The 20,366-nt window shown below is 42.3% G+C and overlaps 2 protein-coding genes across 4 annotated transcripts; one reads left to right on the forward strand and one right to left on the reverse strand.

The window, feature by feature from the left end:
• Window positions 1–675: 675 nt before the first annotated feature.
• On the forward strand, window positions 676–12,095 carry LOC148426535 (ATP-dependent translocase ABCB1-like). Its single transcript, XM_088409657.1, has 27 exons — window positions 676–737; window positions 997–1,063; window positions 1,139–1,301; window positions 1,380–1,428; window positions 1,671–1,862; window positions 3,194–3,365; window positions 3,436–3,560; window positions 4,542–4,719; window positions 4,972–5,085; window positions 5,325–5,435; window positions 5,523–5,648; window positions 5,778–5,981; window positions 6,049–6,219; window positions 6,966–7,127; window positions 7,227–7,412; window positions 7,489–7,635; window positions 7,742–7,846; window positions 8,709–8,786; window positions 9,304–9,387; window positions 9,457–9,654; window positions 9,729–9,829; window positions 9,911–10,051; window positions 10,389–10,545; window positions 10,624–10,821; window positions 11,101–11,307; window positions 11,502–11,648; window positions 11,729–12,095. Exons 1-27 carry the CDS (start codon window positions 700–702, stop codon window positions 11,933–11,935), a joined length of 3,828 nt encoding a protein of 1,275 aa, XP_088265783.1. The 5' UTR covers window positions 676–699; the 3' UTR covers window positions 11,936–12,095.
• Window positions 12,096–14,697: 2,602 nt separating this feature from the next.
• Window positions 14,698–20,049, reverse strand: LOC148426536 (uncharacterized). Of its 3 annotated transcripts, none has more exons than XM_088410750.1 (14): window positions 19,904–20,049; window positions 19,555–19,666; window positions 19,131–19,246; window positions 18,519–18,634; window positions 17,590–18,039; window positions 17,354–17,498; window positions 16,967–17,265; window positions 16,671–16,878; window positions 16,463–16,579; window positions 16,217–16,356; window positions 15,934–16,131; window positions 15,645–15,850; window positions 15,341–15,559; window positions 14,698–15,265 (listed from the first exon to the last, which is right to left on the reverse strand). In XM_088410750.1, the coding sequence occupies exons 4-14, from the start codon at window positions 18,545–18,547 to the stop codon at window positions 14,856–14,858; spliced, it is 2,421 nt and encodes an 806-aa protein (XP_088266876.1). In that variant the 5' UTR covers window positions 18,548–18,634; window positions 19,131–19,246; window positions 19,555–19,666; window positions 19,904–20,049; the 3' UTR covers window positions 14,698–14,855. The 3 variants fall into 3 exon arrangements, with proteins under 3 accessions (XP_088266876.1, XP_088266875.1, XP_088266877.1); XM_088410749.1 differs by having other exon boundaries at window positions 19,131–19,249; XM_088410751.1 differs by lacking the exon at window positions 19,555–19,666 and having other exon boundaries at window positions 19,131–19,249; window positions 19,904–20,031.
• Between the last annotated feature and the right edge of the window lie 317 nt (window positions 20,050–20,366).

The following is a 20,366-nucleotide window of genomic DNA, read 5'->3' on the forward strand; positions in this document are numbered from 1 at the left end:
TCTGCCTCCTGCGCCCCCACGCAGTTCTGACTAGCTTATGTATCAGTAAAAGGCAGCTACACCTTTTAGTGTCTGTGCGTGCTCCTGGGTCCGCTCCTCAATTTGTCTTCCTACCTCACGTCGCTTAATTGTGCATTGGAATAATCCTTTAAGGTATTGTGTGTGTGTGTGCGTGTACTCATACATTTCCAGATCAAGTTTAATCTCTAAAAACAATTGCATAAAAAAATGGGGCTTCAAAATTGTGGAATCACTTTTTCTTTTGTTGATATACTCATGATTTATGTATGTATGTCACATTCAAGATGAAAGTTGGTTGAATAAACTTGCATTGACCAAATTATCATTTACTTACAAGTGTTTGTATACTGTACTGCATATATCATCGATTTATTCTATATAAACTTACAGAGTAAGTTTGGAAAAATGCTTTAGGCCAATTGAAAGTTGTGTTAACTTTAGTGTGTGTGCTCACAATTTTCCAGCTCAAACTATGTCAGGGCTGTTTTAACATTGGAATACTAACAAGGGTGTGGAAGGCCGACAGCTCAGAAGCACATAGGTATAATTCCGTTTTATCTTTTTCTTCACTATCAAGTGCTTGTCGTACTAACTGACATGGCTTGATTTTCAGGAAGGACTATTAAGAATCCCTCGAGAAGCACGTTAACTTTTGTTTTCCTTTGACATAACTTTCAAATGGATGAAACAGACACGCTGCAAAAAATGGACTTAAGGTAAAGTGTTCAAACTGTTTGTACTGTATATACTTACTTATACTATGTAATATATGTACATACACACAAATATATATATACATACACACATATACACACATACAGTAAGTATATAGACAGAGTGAGGGAGGAAGAGAGAGAAAGCTATGGATATATGTAGATATTTATAGAGATACTAGTTAAATAATGATATTAAAAAAAATACTAATGTCCCAAGGAAAAAAATAAAAGCAGTTAAAAGTTTTCGTTTTTGACCTAGTGATGTAAAAACTGAAAAGAAGAAAGTCAACAAGGCCAAGGTAGCTAAAGTTGGCCCAATTGGACTGGTAAGTTTTCTGTCTCAATAAACAGGTTTCTCACACCATTCGGCATTTACTTTCTTTTCCTTCTGATGAACTCAGTTCAGGTTTGCAGACGGCTTAGATGTTGTTCTGATTATCTTCGGCACTGTGCTGTCGGTGGTCCATGGGGCAACATTTCCCATTGTGTGCATTGTTTCTGGGAATGTGGCGGACACGTTCATCCTGTACTCAAAAATGTCTAAATTCAACGCCAGCCAACCCAGTGAGTTCACAAAGAGATGGCAACAAAGAGCTATTTGACTTAGCAATGAATATTCAATGATATTCTGCCTTTTTTCAGATTCCACCATCATGATTCTGAAAAGCACCTTGCAGGAAGACATTGCCCGGTGAGATCGGGTTTTTAAAGGTGCAATATGCAGATTCCAGAGTGCTAAAGGCAAACCTGGCAGGGTTTTTACTTTCTGGACCTGAATTTGCCATTTCTGGCGTATTTGATGTTTAATCTGCGAGCAAGATTTGAATATAGCTTTACTTCACTCATTAGTAATCTACTTTCAGGTGACACAGACTGCAAACGTTCCCCAAAAAGTTGAGATATATTTGATGAACTGTTTTTCTTCCATAACAGTTTTGCCATCTACTATACCATTGCGGGTGGGATCGTTACCGCGGCTACCTACATACAGGCTGCTTTCTTTGCACTGGCTGCTGCTCGACAGGTCAAACGCATCCGCAAGCAATTTTTCCACAGTATCATGCGACAGGACATCGGCTGGTTTGATGTCAATGAGGCAGCAACGCTTAACACTCATCTCGTCAAGTAAGTAATACGTAAACCCAAATAGGTGGGCTTTTTCAAATGTTTTGCAGGTAAATGTTGACCCAAATTGTAAACATCAGTCCATTTCTCTGTCAGCTAACCAAATATTAACTACTTTAAGGAACTTCAGGGGGTACTCGAGATGTTAAATAAAAATAAACGTGCAAAAAGCCTTTAAAAATAATTATTGAATTACCCTAATTAAATGTTTCAAGGAAAAAAAAAAATCATAAAATAAATTTTATGTCAGTAAGTCATTCACTTTTATTATTTCAAAATGCCAGATTCTCCACCATACTAGAATGGTTCGACCCAACTTGTCACATGCCACCTCTCGTTACCTGTCAAATTAATGATTTATTTTTGTGAACACACCTCTACTATGATCCCAAAAGAGGACACTTTAAGTTGATAGTTTTTATTGTGGACCAATACAAATGAAGTTTGAAAAAGTCTACAGTTTAATAAATCAAACACCGGTAGCATGTTTTAAGTCTGAGTAGATGTAGATGTGTTGTTTGAAGACAAAAAATTGTTCTTTGATCCACATAATGCATTGCATGGAACAATTAGTGGAGTTATAAGGACGATAATTCTCATCATATATAATTGTGTTGCTAGTCATTGAATGGATGTCATTTAGCATCATTTAACACATTTATGCATCATTTAATTTTCAATATGTATTTTAGATTTGTGTTATACCAACTGTGACTTAGACTTGTGAGTCAATGAATGACATCCAGGTCAATTCCTTACACAAGTGCCTTGCATTGCTCATATAATTATAACTTGTAAAAAGTAAAAGATTTGCTTTACTTTGAACTGCAGGTCCATTGAATGACTCGAACAAATTTTAGGATTATGTTATTAAAGATACAAGGCGATGGTATAGATTTTTGTGTAATAAATAATGGTACCGGTGATACTTGTATACAACTTCTGTAAATAGTCCCCTCCAAGAGGCGTCACCTTACTGTGGCGGAGGGGTTTGGGTGTCCCAATGATCCCAGGCGCGACGTTGTCTGACCCCCAATAAAAACATTGGATGCAAGTTTCCCTTGCACGGACACTGGGGCCCGGTCTGGTGCTCGTTGGCGAGCGCCTGGTGGGGCTCAGCCCGGGAGGATAATGTGGGCCCCCCTCCCCATGGGCTCACCACCTGTGGGAGGGACCATAAGGGCGGAGAGCAGTGTGAGTGTGGAGTGCGTTGTTTGCAGGGACATTATCAGCAAATTTATTTGGCCCATTAATCAGTCCGGCCCTAATTAATAAGTACATTATACACAAATGTATTATGAAGATAATTTTTGAATGTTTTAATTTTACAGTGGTGTCTACAAGATCCAAGAGGGTATAGGAGACAAGCTAGGACTGCTGATCAATTCCTTTTCCACCTTCGTTTTATCCTTCATCATTGGTTTAAGCAAAGGTTGGAAATTTGCTCTGGTCATCTTGGCTTCTTGTCCCCTGCTGGGCATCTCAGCTGCACTCTTTACTCAGGTAAACGTTACCCACTCTGTTCAGCATTTATGCTATTAAAAATGCAAATCTTATAAGGCTTTCTCTTCAGGTGCTGACATCTTTCACCGCTAAAGAACAGGCTGCTTACGCCAAAGCGGGTGCAGTGGCAGAGGAGGCGCTTTCTGCCATCAGGACTGTATTTGCTTTCAGTGGTCAGCAAAGAGCAATTGACAGGTTTGTGGAGGATTTTAAATGTCATTATCTCAAATTAAAAGGTGGGATAGTTCATACATCTCCTGCATTCCAGTATATCTCGTGCTATAGGGACTTTTTGTTGGTATGTGCAGGGATTTTTTTTCCCATGACTCAAGCCATGCCGTTCATTTGGCATGTTTTTTTTCTCTCCTCGTGTAATTTTGTTTTTCCTGCTGTTTGCGAAGCACCCAAATACCGTAGGGCCTTGTCGTCTGCCTCCCCTTGTCTGTTGTATGGTACTTGGACGGTTCATGCTCATTAAGTCAAAATTTAATTGCCTTGTACTTGTGCAGGTATAATGATAATAAAGGCGATCTCTCTAATTCAGCAACTTTAAAAGTTAGATTGTGTAACATTGTTTTCTTTCTGACTTGTCTGAGAAGTCTATCATTAATGACAACGTTCAACCCCATAAAGCGTAACAAAATGTCAATCAACATTTGGAATTTTTTCAGTAATTCAGCAATCAGTTGCTTCATGTTTCAATTAATTTGTTCTCAGTTTCAAAAGAAAACTGAACTGTTTCTATCACGGCACTGAAAAGCATTCAATTAGATTGGCTGACACCTCACAAACCCAGTTAAATTATCACATACCCCTTGAAGTGCCTTCAAGTACCCCCAGTGGTGCGCTTTACTACATCTGAGAACAGCTGTTATAGAGCATCACTGGAAGGAGGCTATCATAGCTTTTCCAGCCTCGTGTAACAGTGTCTATATGAACCAATGAAAGCAACATGACTTGCACAGGTCCCCTGTGCCCATCAAAATCAAGGTCACTTTTGTCGGCCCCCTCCAGAGCAGAAGCCTTCTTGAATTCAGACCAGAACCTGATTGATGAAATATTTCATAAGCTATCACCTACGTGCATATGCCGAGGCCAGATGTCAGTATTACCTATATGGACCTTCAAATAACTTTTCATTTAACCAATGCAAATTTTCTGGTCTCCACCTTACAGATATCATAAGAATTTGGATGACGCGGAGAAATTGGGACTAAAGAAGTTGTTAAGTTCGAACGTGATCATGGCTTTTTCTTTCATGATGGTCTACCTTTCTTATGCTCTGGCCTTCTGGTATGGGAGTACGCTCATTTTGAGTAAAGATGAAGAATACACTATTGGAACTATGCTGACAGTGAGTAGAGCCATTATCACCTGATTTTATGTTTCCAATCTTAATATAACCCGATTCATTCCAATTGAGATATCTAAAGAAATATAGTGTGTTGCTGGCTAAGGTTTGATACTGAACCTGTTCAAAATATATAATACCAATATGCCAATCATGTAGCCTGATCAGAAGTTCATCTTACTAACTTTACAAAATGTCATTTTTATCAAAAAAAAGAATACCTAGATGTATAACTAACGATGTTTTTGTCTTAAGATTTTATTCGTTTTGCTCATTGGAGCCTTCGCCCTGGGTCAGACCTCACCTAACGCAGAGTGCTTTGTCATTGCCCAAGGAGCTGCACACCAAGTTTACACCATCATTGACAGTGTGAGAACTTTATTTTCTCCCTCCTCATTAAATTGGAGCTTTCACTTTGCTTTTTCAATACAGTACTGCCTCAAAATACCAAAAAGTACAAAACAAGAATTGTTCTTGGATTTTAAATACACAAAGAAGTGTTTTGCCTGTACTGTATTTCTGATGGAATTACTTTTTTTTTCCCGCTGTAACCAAATATCAAACCACACCTGAGATAAAAAAAAAAAAAAAAATACTTGACTCGACAGAACCCGACCATCGACAGCTATTCGGCAAGTGGCCTCAAGCCCGACTCGCTCTCTGGAAACATCGAGTTAAAGAACATTCACTTTAACTACCCGTCAAGGCCAGATGTCAAAGTAAGCTTGTCATACTCTTTAACATCATCTAATAGAAAAACCCAGTCGCCTATGTCTACGCCACTCCATACTGATAATCCTTTGCAGGTATTAAACAACCTGTCCCTGAGTGTGAAGAGTGGACAGACCATGGCCTTAGTGGGAAGCAGCGGCTGTGGGAAAAGCACCATTATTCGGCTCTTGCAGAGGTTCTATGATCCTCAGGAGGGATTTGTGTGTACACATTTCTAAAACCTTTCGTAAATGAGTAATCGCAAGAAACCAACATACTAAATCAAATCACCTACATTGCAACACTAAACAAATTGAAACGAGCGCCATATCGTCTTCCATATGTTTTAGATATCTATTGACGACCATGACATCCGTTCCCTGAATGTTCGCTACTTGCGGGAGATGATTGGCGTGGTGAGTCAAGAGCCCGTTCTTTTCGCCACCACCATAGCCGAAAACATCAGATACGGCCGGACCGATGTGACGCAGCGGGAGATGGAGCAAGCCGCCAAGGAGGCCAACGCTTACGACTTCATCATGAACCTTCCAGATGTATGACTCTATTCGACTCCCGAACTACTTTTCACGAGCCAGTAATGAGATTGTTGTTGTCGAGCAGAGGTTTGAGACGCTGGTTGGAGACCGAGGGACTCAGATGAGCGGAGGACAGAAGCAGAGGATCGCAATTGCCCGGGCGCTCGTCCGGAACCCCAAAATCCTTCTGCTGGATGAAGCGACATCCGCTCTTGATGCTGAGAGTGAGGCTGTTGTGCAGGATGCGCTGGACAAGGTATAAAACACCACAACCTGTATATTAATTCCTATCTAAAAAAAAATAGGGATGTCTAAATAACAGATTAAAGTCCAAATTTGTTCATCTCATTTTTAATATCTTTCTTTATGCTTTCTGTATGTTGATACAATTAGTTATTATTTACATCTGGCTTCTTGTGGTCGAGTTCTTAGGAGTTGGAAAAAAGGTCAATTACACCCTCGAGCAGCCACTGATGTCACTGAGTTTGGCATAACCTAACAGGCTCCTGTTTTGGCTGAGAGGGCATGTTCAGAAGCAGAAGGAATACGTGAAAATGGCAGAGCATGTGAGAGTTGTCAGTCCAATGAATGGACATTTTAACTGTTAAAAAAAAAAAAAAAAAAAAAACCTTGACGGCTGCTTTCATAAAAGGTAAATTGCTTTCCACAGAAGCAGCTCAAGTTTAGCTTACTGTATAAATGCAAAGCACCCAGCTGTAACTGCAGCTAAAGGTGCTCCCATTACAAGACATAGCAAAGCTATTATTCAAACTAACCTCGAGAGCACTCCACCTTTGTGCAAGTCCAAGACGGAAAAGATTGATGAAACCTTTTTTAAAAGTATTTTCTAATTATTTAACGATTGACAAAACAGCAGCATTGTTCCTGATGGTCGGAAACTAAAGGTTGGACTAGGGACCATCTCCAACCCTGGTGGAGGACACTTGATGCTTGAGCTGCGGTAAAAGGAAAAACAATAACTCTTTTCTTTGACTTGTGTAGGTTAGACTGGGTCGTACCACCATTATTGTGGCTCATCGGCTCTCAACTATCAGAAATGCTGACATGATTGCTGGCTTCCAAAATGGAGAAGTTGTTGAGCTGGGGACTCATGAACAACTGATGGAAAAAACTGGTGTTTACCATAGTCTCATTACGATGCAGGTAATACTGGAATGAAAAGAATAAAACTTTCACTGAACATGGAAGGGATATTCATCTACCCCTAATCAAAATGCTTAATATTGTTTACCCATTTTGCAGACATTTCAAAAAGACATGGATGACTTTCAGCAGAATTGTATACAAAGTAAAAAAAGTCCAACAGCCAAAAAATCATCTGAACTTTCCATAAGTAGAAGAAAGTTGACAAAAATGTCTCTGTCTACTGGTTTAGAGCAAAGCAAAGAGAGTGAAAAGTTGGTGGATGACATAGGCAAAAAAGAGGAGGTAATTTTAGTGCTTTCTGTATCCAGCAGAGAAGAAATTGCAACATTAATCAATGGTCTCTCCTTGTCAACCGCAGCACGAAAACGTTCCGCCTTTGTCGTTACTTAAAGTGATGCGTTTCAACCTCCCCGAGTGGCATTACAATTTGCTGGGGACCATCTCTGCTGCAGTTCTTGGAATAATCCAGCCCATGTACGCACTTATCCTCGCAAACTTCATGGGTGTAGGTTACAACTCTTGTCAACCAGCACTACTGTAGTGAGTCTATTTTTAGACAACTTTTTTAAGGACAGCTCTGAATAAACAAAACTTCTCTTCCAAACTTTCAGGTGTTTACTGAACATGATGAAGCGCTGATAAAAAAGAATGCAGAATACCTTTGCCTGATGTGTGCCATTCTTGGATTTGTAGCTTTTTTCGCCAAGTTTTTACAGGTAGCTGTACTTATATTCACAATACCCATTCACTCATCTACTGCCATAGATGGCTTTTCAAAAGTCCATTATTACTGCGCTGGTAGTGAATACATTTGTGTCCCGTATTTTACGGACTATAAGGCACACTTCATTTTCTAGAGCCAGCCAATTACAGGGACAAACAAACTGCCAGTGAATCAATAAGAGTGAAATATTAGGACAAACAAGAATAAGTTAGCTAAACTAAAATAAATGTCCTGATCCTGAGTTTTCAGCATTCATATTAATAAGGAATGACAGATTTAGTAAAGCAAGATACCTTATTTTCCGCACTATAAGGCGTACCTAAAAGCCTTATTTTTTTTTTAAAAAGCTGATGGTGCACCTTATAATCAGGTGCACCTTATATATGGATCAATATTGAGATTCGTAGATTGAGAATGAAGTGATGAAGTAAGCTTTACCTGTTTCTTTTGTGTGTTTACAGTTGAACAGGGTTGGTCATATTGACATTGAACTACTATGCTATTGAGAGTTTAGAGTTATTATTGTTATTACTTTGAGTATTACGATATTGTGATTGAAAATGTTTTAAAATATATCATTAATTGTGGGTGCGCCTTATAGTCCGGTGCGCCTTATACATGGAAAAAGTTTTAAAATGTGCCATTAATTGGGGGTCCACCTTAAGTGCGGAAAATACGGTAATATAAAGACAACATACCAGTCTGTCCCACCGTACTATGGTTGACGCCAGACGGTCAAATCACAGGACTAACGATTTTGTCATTCTAACATTCTACTGTCTAATCAGTTTGACGCAGTCACATTTGTATATGTGTCAATATCAAAGAGTTATTCTGTGTGTGACTTTTTATAGGGTTTCTGTTTTGGAAAATCTGGAGATATCCTAACCATAAAACTGAGACTTGCAGCTTTCAAGGCCATGATGAGACAGGTGTGTGGCACTGGGATTTCCAAGTAACCAAGCATCTATTGCATGTAACAACTTCTAATGAGAGCATATGAAAACATGCCCCCAAATGAATACATTTAAATGTTGTATACTTTACAAAAATCTGAATTAAATTAGGGCTGTCAGATTCATTGTGATTAATTAATCACAGTCCTGGGTAACACGTCATTTAAAAAAAAAAAATCTGGTTATCTAATTCCTAATCTCTGCCTAGGGTTTTCTGTATGATGATTAGATCCTAATTTATGGATGAGGGCAAGTTCAGGGCCAGAAAGAAGACATAAAAATGGAAGATTAGTCTACCACATAAAAGGAAAGCACCCAGCTGTGACTGCAGCCAACGCTAACGATGCTAATATAGTAAACTATAGCAAAGATCTTTGCCAAACTGAAGTTTGAGAAAACACAGTTTATGAGCAAGAAGAAAAAAATCTTGAAGAGTCTATGATTTAAGAGTTACATTTGGATTATTTTCCTTTTTTATGTATTGATCTTTTAGGACCTCGGCTGGTTTGATGATCCCAAAAACAGTGTTGGTGCCCTCACAACAAGGCTGGCGTCGGATACTGCTCAAATCCAAGGGGTACTGAAAACACTTCATTTCGTCCCATGTTTTCACAGCATATGTAATCATTTTTTCATCTCTGCTCAGGTTACAGGACTACATTTGGCCACGATGGTCCAGATCACAACCAACATGTTCAGCAATTTAATGATCTCATTTCTGTATGGCTGGGAGCTGACCCTGCTCATGCTTTTGTTTGTGCCGATCATGGTTGTGGCTGGAATTTTAAAGATTCAGATGATAACTGGAAAAGCAGACAAGAAGGAGCTGGAGAAGGCTGGACAGGTGGGCATTAACCGTCCTTCTGTTGAAGATCCCGTGATATGCGATGTGCCGTTTTCTTCACGGCGTCTCATCAGATTGTAACGGAGGCCATCGAGAATATCCGTACGGTTGCATCTCTGACCAGAGAAGCCACGTTTGAATCTTTGTATGAAAATAAGATTCAAGTTCTCTACAAGTAAGTGAGACCATCCTCGATCACCTGTGCATAAAATGAACACGTGTTTGTTCTCAAGTGTTCTTCTCACTCTCTCTCCAGAAACTCAGAGAAAAAAGCCCACGTGCACGCTTTAGTCTACGGATTATCCGAAGGCATGCTTTGCTTCGCCTATGCAGCCGGTTTCGCATTTGGAGCCTGGCTCATCGAGCACAATCGAATGAACGTTCAGGCAGTATTTTTGTGAGCAAAATCTCCTCATTATGGACTGTGAATGGAGTCGTTTAAGAACGGAAAGTGACAGATATCTATTCTTAATTCTGATTCATTCAACTCAGGAAAAATACAGGACAATCTGATTACTTTGTAGAGATATTTTGCTTGTGCAGTTCAAGACAAAGGATGGTAAAATATTGCATACATACAAACGCTAAATTAATTGCATTTTTGCACGAGTGTGTTAATTGCAAAAATCTCATTTTCCTGGACTCAATCTCGTGAAACGTCTCATCTTGCGCAATTTGTGTCTCGTCCCATCCCTACTAATCATGCCTAATGAGTCAAATGTAAACTTTTTCAGAGTGATGCTGTCAATTATATATGGTTCAATGGCTGTTGGGGAGGCTCATTCACTTTCTCCAAACTATGCAAACGCCAAGATATCGGCTGCTCACATCATGATGCTTTTGAACACCCAGCCTGCTATCGACAATCTCTCACATGCGGGAAAGTCATTGGTAAGTTGCCAATCGGTGCACCGCGACACAGTTTATAGCATTGATAAAGTAGGCGTGTCTCTTTCCTTATAACTCCAGGACCAATTTGATGGTAATGTGCAGTTGGAAGGTGTTAAGTTTAACTACCCCTCACGCCCTGATGTTCCTGTCCTTTGTGGGTTGGATTTGAACGTGAGCAAGGGAGAGACCTTGGCCCTGGTAGGAAGCAGTGGCTGCGGTAAGAGCACCGCCATCCAGCTGCTGGAGAGGTTCTATGACACCAACCAAGGGAATGTGGTGAGACAATTTTTTTTTTTAAATTTCTCTTTCTCCCAGTTTTGTTGCACACCTGCTATACATTGACAATAAGGCATTTAAATCTATTCTATGTTTGTGCTGTATTGATGACACCAAGCAACATGCTTGATCGCCCGTGTTTAAAATAACCTCAGTTATTTTAGCCTACCTTGTGACACTATCTGAATCAATTAGCGTAAACTTGGTTGGGAAGCTTTTCATCAATGTCTTGTTTCACATTTTTGTGGGGGGTTTTTTTGTCTTTTTTTTCCTCCCTAGATGTTTGATTCAGTAAACGTGAAAGAACTGAACCTCCATTGGTTGAGGTCTCAGATAGGCATCGTGTCCCAGGAGCCTGTGCTGTTTGACTGCAGCTTGGCCGAAAACATCGCCTACGGAGACAACAGTCGCAATGTAACTATGGAGGAAATTAAAGCAGCTGCTGAGGCCGCCAACATTCACTGCTTCATAGAAAAATTGCCAAAGGTAAAAACACCCATCGAAACCCATACTGTCATATTGTCCTCATTTAACCATTCAGACAGTTCTATTAGATTTCGCCACAGTTTTCAGAAAATACAACCAAGTATTTTTCTCAAACCATTGCCTTGAAGTTATCATAGAAGGCAATTTTTGTCCCATTGTCACATCTTATGCACTGACTTTGTTTCCTGGAGCAGAAGTATGACACTCAAGCAGGCGACAAGGGGACCCAACTGTCAGGTGGTCAAAAGCAACGAATAGCCATAGCCCGAGCCATCCTCCGTAACCCCAAACTTTTGCTTCTGGATGAGGCCACGTCTGCGCTCGACACTGAGAGCGAAAAGGTGCGTGATTACTCCATATATGGCTGTCTGGTACGGTGTGAATCCATTTTGATTTTTAGCGCAAGCTGTGTTTGATCCAGGTGGTGCAAGAGGCGTTGGAGAAAGCCCGACAGGGCAGGACATGTATCATTGTAGCGCACCGTTTGTCCACCATCCAAAACGCAGACCGCATCGCTGTCTTTCAAGGTGGTGTGGTGGTTGAACAAGGGACACACCAGCAGCTGTTTGCCCAAAAGGGGGTCTATCACAAGCTGGTCACTACACAGTTGGGTCACAATAGTGAATAAGGAATCTCAATGGGAATTCACTGAATGAAGTAATATCAAGTTACTGTAATTACACTTTGCTGAGAGGTTTGAAAAAATGCCAAGGCATTCAAAGACCTCATGCTTTGCTAGTTATTGTCATTCACAAATCATCAATTATAGACATCCAATGAGCTTTAACTTGCCCGTCTCCGGTTTTACATTGTCTAGGATAGCCATACATTGTTTCAACAAAGAAATCATGTAAAAACTGTGTCAACCTTCAGATCTTTACCTCATACAATGCCAAGGACAATTCATAAGAATGGAGACATCCAAATCTGAGCTACATATTAAAGCTTGAAATAAGCGTATTGACATCCCTGCTTGCTGTGTAAATTTCAACGTCGCTTAACTGATAATCAAGCGCTGTCTTCAAACGCACCACATTTCTTAAGGCGTAATCCACACGTAACAATTGCCATAGTTCAGGAAGAGGAAGAAATGTAGGAGTAGTAGTCATGCCAAGCGTCTCAACAACATAATCTACAACATCCGCTCAATGCACCACATACGCCAACTAATAGCTGGACCTCAATGCAATAGCAAAGTTCTTCCTCGGAGACACAGTCAAGTGCAGTCAGACAATACAAACTCATACAGAAGAAAAGTAAACTAATGCATTAAACAATAAGTATCATTAATATTACTACAAAACAGCAGTGTCCAGCTACAAATCAAACCCTGCGCAATGAAACAGTCAATTAACCCAATGAGTAGTATATAAAAGCCGTTTATAGGCCACCTTACCTCCTAAACAGCTTAATTGAGCCACATGGCAATGGAATGGAGCGCAGCCATTTCATGGCTGCATCGTGACCTAATGGCCATGAAGTCTGCACCTAACAGGAGGTGCATTTCATCTGGCGGCTAAACAAAACGGCCAGCTAAACACAAAGTCGAATGTTGAAGTTGATGGGTTCGGATCTTGACTGCTTCTAAAATAGCAGCGTAGCCTACCTTAACTGTATGGGTGCAGAAGGAGCCAACCAAGGTGGCCCCGGAAGTGGGCGGACCAAGGAGCGAAGGAGTGGTACCTGCAGGTACCTCCTTTTATAATTAATGGATTGACAACAGCCTGTAGCGTATACATTGCTACGCCAGGAGGGAAGTGGGGAACTTTGCCCCTCCCGCTACATACACTTGTGTTCAAAATAATAGTCGTCCAACATGAATAACCTGTTTTTGGTAGAAATTATATTACTGCATGGCAAATAATTTACCAGTTGCTGTAGTAGGGTCATAGAAAACCAACAAAGCCAACATTCATCAGATGCATGCTACTGAGTCTGTATAATTGAATAATAAATTGAAGGGGCTTGTGTGGAGTTCAATGTGTAGTCATTAGTGAAGTTAAGTGAAGTCATATAAAAAAATAGTCACTTCTTCATTCATACTGTGAAAAAACAGGTGTGAACCAGGTGGCCCTTGTTCAAGGAAGAAGCCAGCACACGTTGCTCATTCATTTCTCTCCGAAAACCTCAGAAAAATGGGTCGTTCCAGACATTGTTCCAAAGAAAAACCGTGCTTTCATCAAAATGTTGATTAATGAAAAGAAAGCGTATAAAGAAGTGCAGAAAATGATGGGCTGATGATGATGATCTCCAATGCTTTAAAAATGGAAAGCGAAACCAGAGACGCGGAAGAAAACGGGAGACTACAGATCGATGAAAAGCCAGAACGGTGAAAACTTATCTCTTGATCAAAGACGGTCTGAAGTTATCTGTGAGTACTGTGACAATTAGACGCCTATGTGAAGCTAATCTATCGGCAAGAAGCCAAAATCGCACTGTTAAAAAAAAAAATGTGCTGAAGAGGATGCAATTTGCCAAAGAACACATTGGCTGGCCAAAAGAGAATTGGAGAAACATTTTGTGATAGGATGAGACTAAGATTGTTCTTTTTGGGTCTGAGGGCCGCAGCAGTTTGTCAGACGACCCCCAAACACTGAATTCAAGCCACAGTACACCCTGAAGACAGTGAAGCATGACGGCGCAAGCATCATATGGGCACGTTTCTCTTACTATGGTGTCGGGCCAGGAATCATGGCTCGGTTTGGATACGTCAAAGAGGTCATGTTGCCTTACGCTGGAGGAAACGCCCTTGAAACGGGTGTTTCAACAAGACAATGAGCCCAAACACACCAGTAAGCGAGGAGCATCTTGGTTCCAGACCAACAAAATTGAAGTTACGGAGTGGCTAGCCCAATCCCCGGACCTTAATCCGATAGAAAGCTTTTGGGGTGGTATTAAAAATGCTGTTTTTGAGGCTAAACCAAGAAATGCAGAGGAGTTATGGAACATTGTCAAATCATCCCGAGCTGGAAGACCTGTTCATTGATGCCAGAAGTTGGTCGACTCCTTGCAACGCAGATGTGAAGCGCTTCTCGGAAATAGTGGCTATACAACTAAATATTAGTCATAGGAATGCTGAATCCTGGATATTTTTCAGTTTATACAGTAAAATGCAGGTAGTGCTATTTATTTCAACAGTTCATTTTTCTTCTTTTTCTGTAATGTAATCAAAGAATTTCTGCTTTATTCTTCATGTTTTGATTTAGACTATTGTGCAGTGTTCGCAATGCATGGAAATAAAAACCATTCTCAGAATTTTGAGCTTTACTGATCTCTTTTTTTAACAGACTGCTCTTATTTTGAACATAACTGTAGGTAACACTCATAGTGGTCTCTTAACATGCAAGAAAAGGAAAAACTACCACACAGTGTACTTCTTCGATGGCTGAAATTGAAAGAAAGACGCTAACGTTTTGCTTGGAGAACACATGCAATTTTATTTGGAGAATGTAATATAGAAAAAAGAAATTGCACTCTAATCATGTGCAAGCAGTCCAGAGTAAGCACGGAAAAAAAAAGACACAAAAAGAAAAAGTGTATACGCACATCTACGAATCAAGCCACTCCAGATCAAGTTCTTCCCCCTTATAAGAGCTCCTTTGAACCCCATAGTCAAATAGAAGTTCCTCATCCACCTTGATGTCTCTCAACGCCCTGAACAGGACACAGTAGCGTTGCTCGCCGTCCACCTTGAGGAGACATCGGGACGGCTTAATGTTGGCGCGCGTCCTCGAATGGTTAATGAGGCGTCCGTATGTTTGTTGTTCTGGGTGACATTTGCATGGAGAGGTCTGTGCGTCAATGCAGATGGTCTCGTTGCCTCCTTTGAAAAAAAACAGGTAGCCGGCTTGGAGGTCGGGGTCCTGTATCACCCGATTTACTTCCTCGCCCGTGATCACTGAGCCATGGTAGTCGCAGATGATATCGCCTTTGTAAAAGGGCGTGGATGCGACCACGCCTGTAGACAAGAGGGTTACGTCAAAAAACAAAAATATTACAAATATAAAAAATAATTAAAAAAAAAAAAAAGTACCCAGCTTTTTGTCCCCCTCGAAGTTCTTGATGACCAGACCCCTCCAGCGCTGCTCAGTAACCCATTGCGCAATCCGGGGATCGGTCTCTACCAACGGCCTGGAGGAGGGTGGCTTCCATGCCGCGACAATGGCTTCCGCCCCTGGACGGTTAGTCGTCCAGCCCGCCATTTGTATTTGCTTCTCCACCTGCTCCAGGGTTGGCTTCTGAGAAAATTGAGCTGAAAAGACACATGGACTTTCAGCCATTTGCCCCAATAACCAGAAAGGTAATAGCGGCGCTTCCACGCCTAACGGCATATTTACACAGGATGGCGTTCTGCCGTTGGTCATTTTGACAACCCCGCCACCTGTCATAGAACACATGGTCGCCAGAGAAGCCAGCCTCGACCCTGTCCATCTTTCCCGGGGGCTTCCCGTCGATGGTCACGGGGAAGGTCTGGATGAAGTTGTCAAAGTCAGCTTCTCGCGCTTCTCGTGAGCTCTTTGCCCTCCGGTTTGCCGGCGACTCGCTGCAAAGTAAAGAAGACATTGTAAAGAAACATTGGTCTCGACGCGCTCTCGTCGTGACGCCCATCCGGTCGGGAAAACTCACCCTCCCAGCCGCTCCAGCAAAACGGCCGTCCGGACCACGGCAGCGGGAACCCACGTGCTATGGTGCTGTTCGCCGCCAGTTGTCCAGTGGGCCAAATAGTGGCTGACGTCATTTTGCTGACTGTCGGAAAAGGCGGTGGCCGCCTCTGTCTCGACGGCCTGGCGCACCTCCTTACTAGTAGAAGCCTTGACTTTGTAGCTGGGGAAGAACAGGTGACAGCAACGTTAATGGCCACGCGGGCTTTTTTGCGACACTGTTCAGACCCGCTAATTCGTGTACTCACTATTTTTGCAGCCGGTTCAGGTCAGTCGACACGCAGTGGACGGGTGTCCCGCCGGCCGTGACGAAGAAAGGGTCATTGGCGGGCGGGGCGCTATCGGCAACGCATGCGGGCCTAATCGACTCGTAGTACGCCTGCAGCCACTGTGAAAAGACGACGTTAATTTCCCGGCCGTCAAAAATTTAAGTGAAAGGTTTGGGTGGACCCCGTCTGCGCAATTGAGCTTGTAAAAACAAGCAAAGGTCTTACGGCATCTTCCTCGAGCGTCAGCGCGAAGGCGGCGGTTTGCAAAGTTGCCGTTTGGTGCTGGCCGACCCAGACGACGACCCTTCCGTCCACGGGTTTGCGATTGACCCAGTCGTTCGCCTGAGGGAAATTGAAAGACGGAGCCAAAATCAAACATGCCCTTGGCCACCGAAGCGACGGTGTTTCAAAAACCGTACGGAGGCTCACTCACCAGTATTTCTTCTACGGTGCCCGGGCGCTGGAAGTGCCTCAGCACCAGCAGGGCTTCGCAGTAGTAGCGGTATAAGGTTCGTTCCTTCTCGGACACCGCCGCCCCATCCAGGAAGCGGCCGTACGTGCGAAGGAACATCTTCTTGGCCACGTGCAGGATCTCCTGGCACTCCCGCACTGTCTTGGTGTCCTCCTTCATGCCGTGGTGTCTGGAGAACAAGCCACGAATGAATGATCTGAACTTTCTTCACTGTTTTTTGCCGCACCCCTCTTGTAAATACAATGGGGGAAACTTACTTGATGCCGGACTGGCTTTGAGCGGGCTTGGGCAAGGTGGAGAGAAAATCCCGGTACGCCGACACACGATTCCTCAGTTCGTCGGCCTGAGGCGTCCGTTCCAGCTTGACCTCCGCGTTAAGGAACTCCGTGAAGCGCATCATACTCTTGATGTAGCTGGAAACGGTTTTGGCCGCCATGCCTGTCAGCTTCAGACTGCTAAAGTACTTTGTGGTTTCCTGGGTCTTCAGCAAAAAGCTGGTATCCGGCACAGTCTTGTCCGGCTGCAGGTACTTGAGGACACGTGCTACATTGTCCACCTAGAGGTGACGGGCATAAATGCAACCAATGAAACATTGTATTAGGAGCCGGCCGGGGAAAGATATTTCCCTCCAGAAGAAATTTTACCTCCTGTTGGCAATTTTGCAACAGCGGGTGTACTTTTAGGTACTTTTTGAAATTACTGATGAGTGGACAGTCCTCACTGAATTTGTCGTATAGTCCAGCTTCCTTCATCTTAATCCTCACGCTTGTCAAGTTGGCACGGGGTCTTCTGCCAAGTAACGGAGAGAGTGAGAGAAGAAAAAAAAAAAAGTTGAATAGCGGATCTTTGATGCATTAACTTTTCATTGAATTTCGCGTACTTTGTCCAAGAAGGATCGCTGTCTATGCCATCACACTCAGAGCTGGAGGAAGACGTGGTGGAACCCTCACTGCTATCTTCTCTCTTTCTTGTGGCTAGGGCGGGGGCTGGGGCGGCCGCTGGGACGTGGTCGATGGCGGCACCCTCACCCTCTGGAGGCATGTCCACCTCATGCGGCCCGTTGACGATAATAAATTGTCGCTCTTTTAGCGCCTTCAGGAACATCATGCGAGAGGGCTGGTGGGGGATAATCTGCACAAGTTCATTGTAGTCCCAGCACCGTCCGCTCCGTGTCCATCTTTTGGTGGATGCCTTGGCCTCTCGCGCCTCCATCTCAATTTCCTCCCGCGGGCTGCCCTTCATGCACACACGGGCCAGGTGAACAGAAATCTTATCCTGTGGCTTGTAACAGCGACGGCAGTAGACGTAGTTCCGGTTCGGATTGCGTCCACTAAAAGACATGGACAGAAATGTGGTTAGGCGCAGAGGAAGGATTCAAAGTGAAGCTTAGAAGTTAACAATATCTCATTTAAAAGGTTTTACAACTCAAGCCTTCTTCTTTTGTTCAAAGAAATGTGACCCATATCAAGCAGGATGAAAAGCCCACATGACAACGACTGTTTTGCATAATGTCCGTATTTACATTTCGCAATAGCTGTTGCCAGTGTGCAAAGTTTTGAAAAGGCTTTATCCCCCCCCCACCCCTACCAAACAATGCATTTGAATTCAAGACCCATTTTGTTAACTGTAGTCACTCACTTTGGCCTACACTTTCTTTTTAGTTTCAAACAAATGACTTGTGCATCCTTTCCAAGTTGATTGCAACTCTTTCACGTCAGTAAACATCATTAAAAATAAAAAAAAATGGGTGAACTGTGTCCCCTTTTAAAGGGGTTTTTCCTGACTTGGTAAGAAACAGGTATAACTTACTGGGTCTTCTTCGCTAAAACAGAAGCCATTTTGTCAGGCCAGGTGAATGTGCGCTCGTATCACAGGAATCTGTTTGAAGAGCCGGAGGTCTTCCAGTAGCAAAGCGGTGTCCTTCTCTGTTGGCAGTTCAGGAAAAAAGTGAATCATTTGCTTTCAGTTGCAGAGTTTAAATACATGTGGAGCCACGCCCACTTTTTTGCAGTAATGGCAGCCAAAAAAATGCTTTCGGTCAGGTAAGCCATGCTTGCATAGTGGGCCACACCCGTTTCTTTGTTTTTGGCCGTGTGCAGCTGAGATTTTTTGTTTTGCATTTAATCAAAATTCAATTGAGGGTTTTTACCATTGTGGAAAAGTTCCATCAACTTGGTTCCATTGTGGAACAGTCAATCCATTTGGTTCCATGTGTTCAATGTCCATTAGTGGAGGAAGTTAGCTTTTTTAGTCAAAGTAAAGCCAAAGTCAAGTTTTGTCCTTAAACTACAACCAGAGGGCTGAGCCTGAATTGTTCTTCCTGGGCTAGATTTCAAATCGCGGGGTTGCCATCAGTGCTGAAAAAGCCGACTCAGAGGTTTGGCTTGCAAATAAATAGCTCATTTTTTCAGAAATGCTAACCTCTTCAGAGCACTTCCAGGAGATATGTCCGTGCAAAACCTTCTTTGGAGAGCCGGCCAAAAGACTCTCTTCCAGTGGCAAAGCAGGTCAATTCCCTCGTCGCACGGCTAGAACTTCTTCTGTTGGCAGTGCAGGAAAAAAGTGAAGCAAATGCTTTCAGTTGCAGAGTTTAAATACACGAGGAGCCACACCAACGTGTTTTGCCAGAAGCCTAGCCAATCAAATGCTTTCGGCCAGGTAAGCCATGCATAGTAGGCGACACCCGCTTCTTTGTTATATTTATTTGTGTGTGGTCTCTGTAAAGGATATCAAAGAACACTTAATAAACATTGATAAATAACAAAACTACTATTATACAATATGTTACATCATATGCTCACATTACTCTATATTAGAATAGTATAAACAACAAAGGCAAACATACCGTACAATGATAGGAAAGACTTTGTATTATGAATACAACCAAACTGCCCAAAATGTGCGCTTGGTAGGAAAGGGTTGGGGGAACCAAAGAGATTTGCGTGGCGCTGACGTCACTGTGAATAAAAAGGCAAGCGCGGATTCAAACGCTTGCGCACATCTTGCGGATGAAAACGTTAACTTGTGAATGATACTACATGTGAAATTTGCAAATGACGGTATAATTGCCTCTAGCAATCATACCAAGTTCAAATGAGCTAACAACTTAGACATCAAAGGACAAAGTTGACGCAGTGCAAACGTAAACAAGTATCTCAAACCACGAACGGACAACATAATTAAAATGTACTTACATTCTCATGGACGCGCGGAAGAATATTGAGAGAAATGTAGTAATCCACAGAATTGCGAAGGAAAAGAGGAAAGAACGACTGTTCGAGATCAAAGACGCCTGCCGACTGACTTGAACAGTCAGCAAAACAGTCAAAGCCGGTGTAAACTGAGTCCTGATTGGTGGTGGAGGAATGACAAACAACTTGTGGTTGGTTGCTAGGCGCTGGGAAAATCACATGACCGTAGGAGGATAACATGTCCAGATTTGTATAGTAATGATAACAGTGATACTCGAAACACAAAAACATTAATAATCAGAAACTTCTTAACATTCTAACACTCCATGCACATTTTTTGACTCTTTGTTTTGTGTTTTTCTGCTCATGCGTTATTTTACTTCTGGTGTGTTTGGCTGTAATTGTATTGAACTATGTTTTTCAACATTTTTATCTCATCTTGAATGAAGTGTTCAAAAGATGGGTC

Source organism: Hippichthys cyanospilos, chromosome 3, assembly GCF_059441005.1.
Source record: "Hippichthys cyanospilos isolate Australia breed blue-spotted pipefish chromosome 3, RoL_Hcya_1.0, whole genome shotgun sequence".
Lineage (NCBI taxonomy): Eukaryota > Metazoa > Chordata > Actinopteri > Syngnathiformes > Syngnathidae > Hippichthys > Hippichthys cyanospilos.

Coding starts and splice junctions, on each gene's coding strand:
- LOC148426535 (XM_088409657.1), top strand. CDS start 700: ATGGATGAAACAGACACGCTGCAAAAAATGGACTTAAG. Junction 10,546..10,623: donor CACATGCGGGAAAGTCATTG/GTAAGTTGCCAA, acceptor TTATAACTCCAG/GACCAATTTGATGGTAATGT. Junction 11,308..11,501: donor TCATAGAAAAATTGCCAAAG/GTAAAAACACCC, acceptor TTCCTGGAGCAG/AAGTATGACACTCAAGCAGG.
- LOC148426536 (XM_088410750.1), bottom strand. CDS start 18,547: ATGGCTTCTGTTTTAGCGAAGAAGACCCA. Junction 18,040..18,518: donor GTTTTAGCGAAGAAGACCCA/GTAAGTTATACC, acceptor CATGTCTTTTAG/TGGACGCAATCCGAACCGGA. Junction 17,499..17,589: donor AGCGATCCTTCTTGGACAAA/GTACGCGAAATT, acceptor GTTACTTGGCAG/AAGACCCCGTGCCAACTTGA.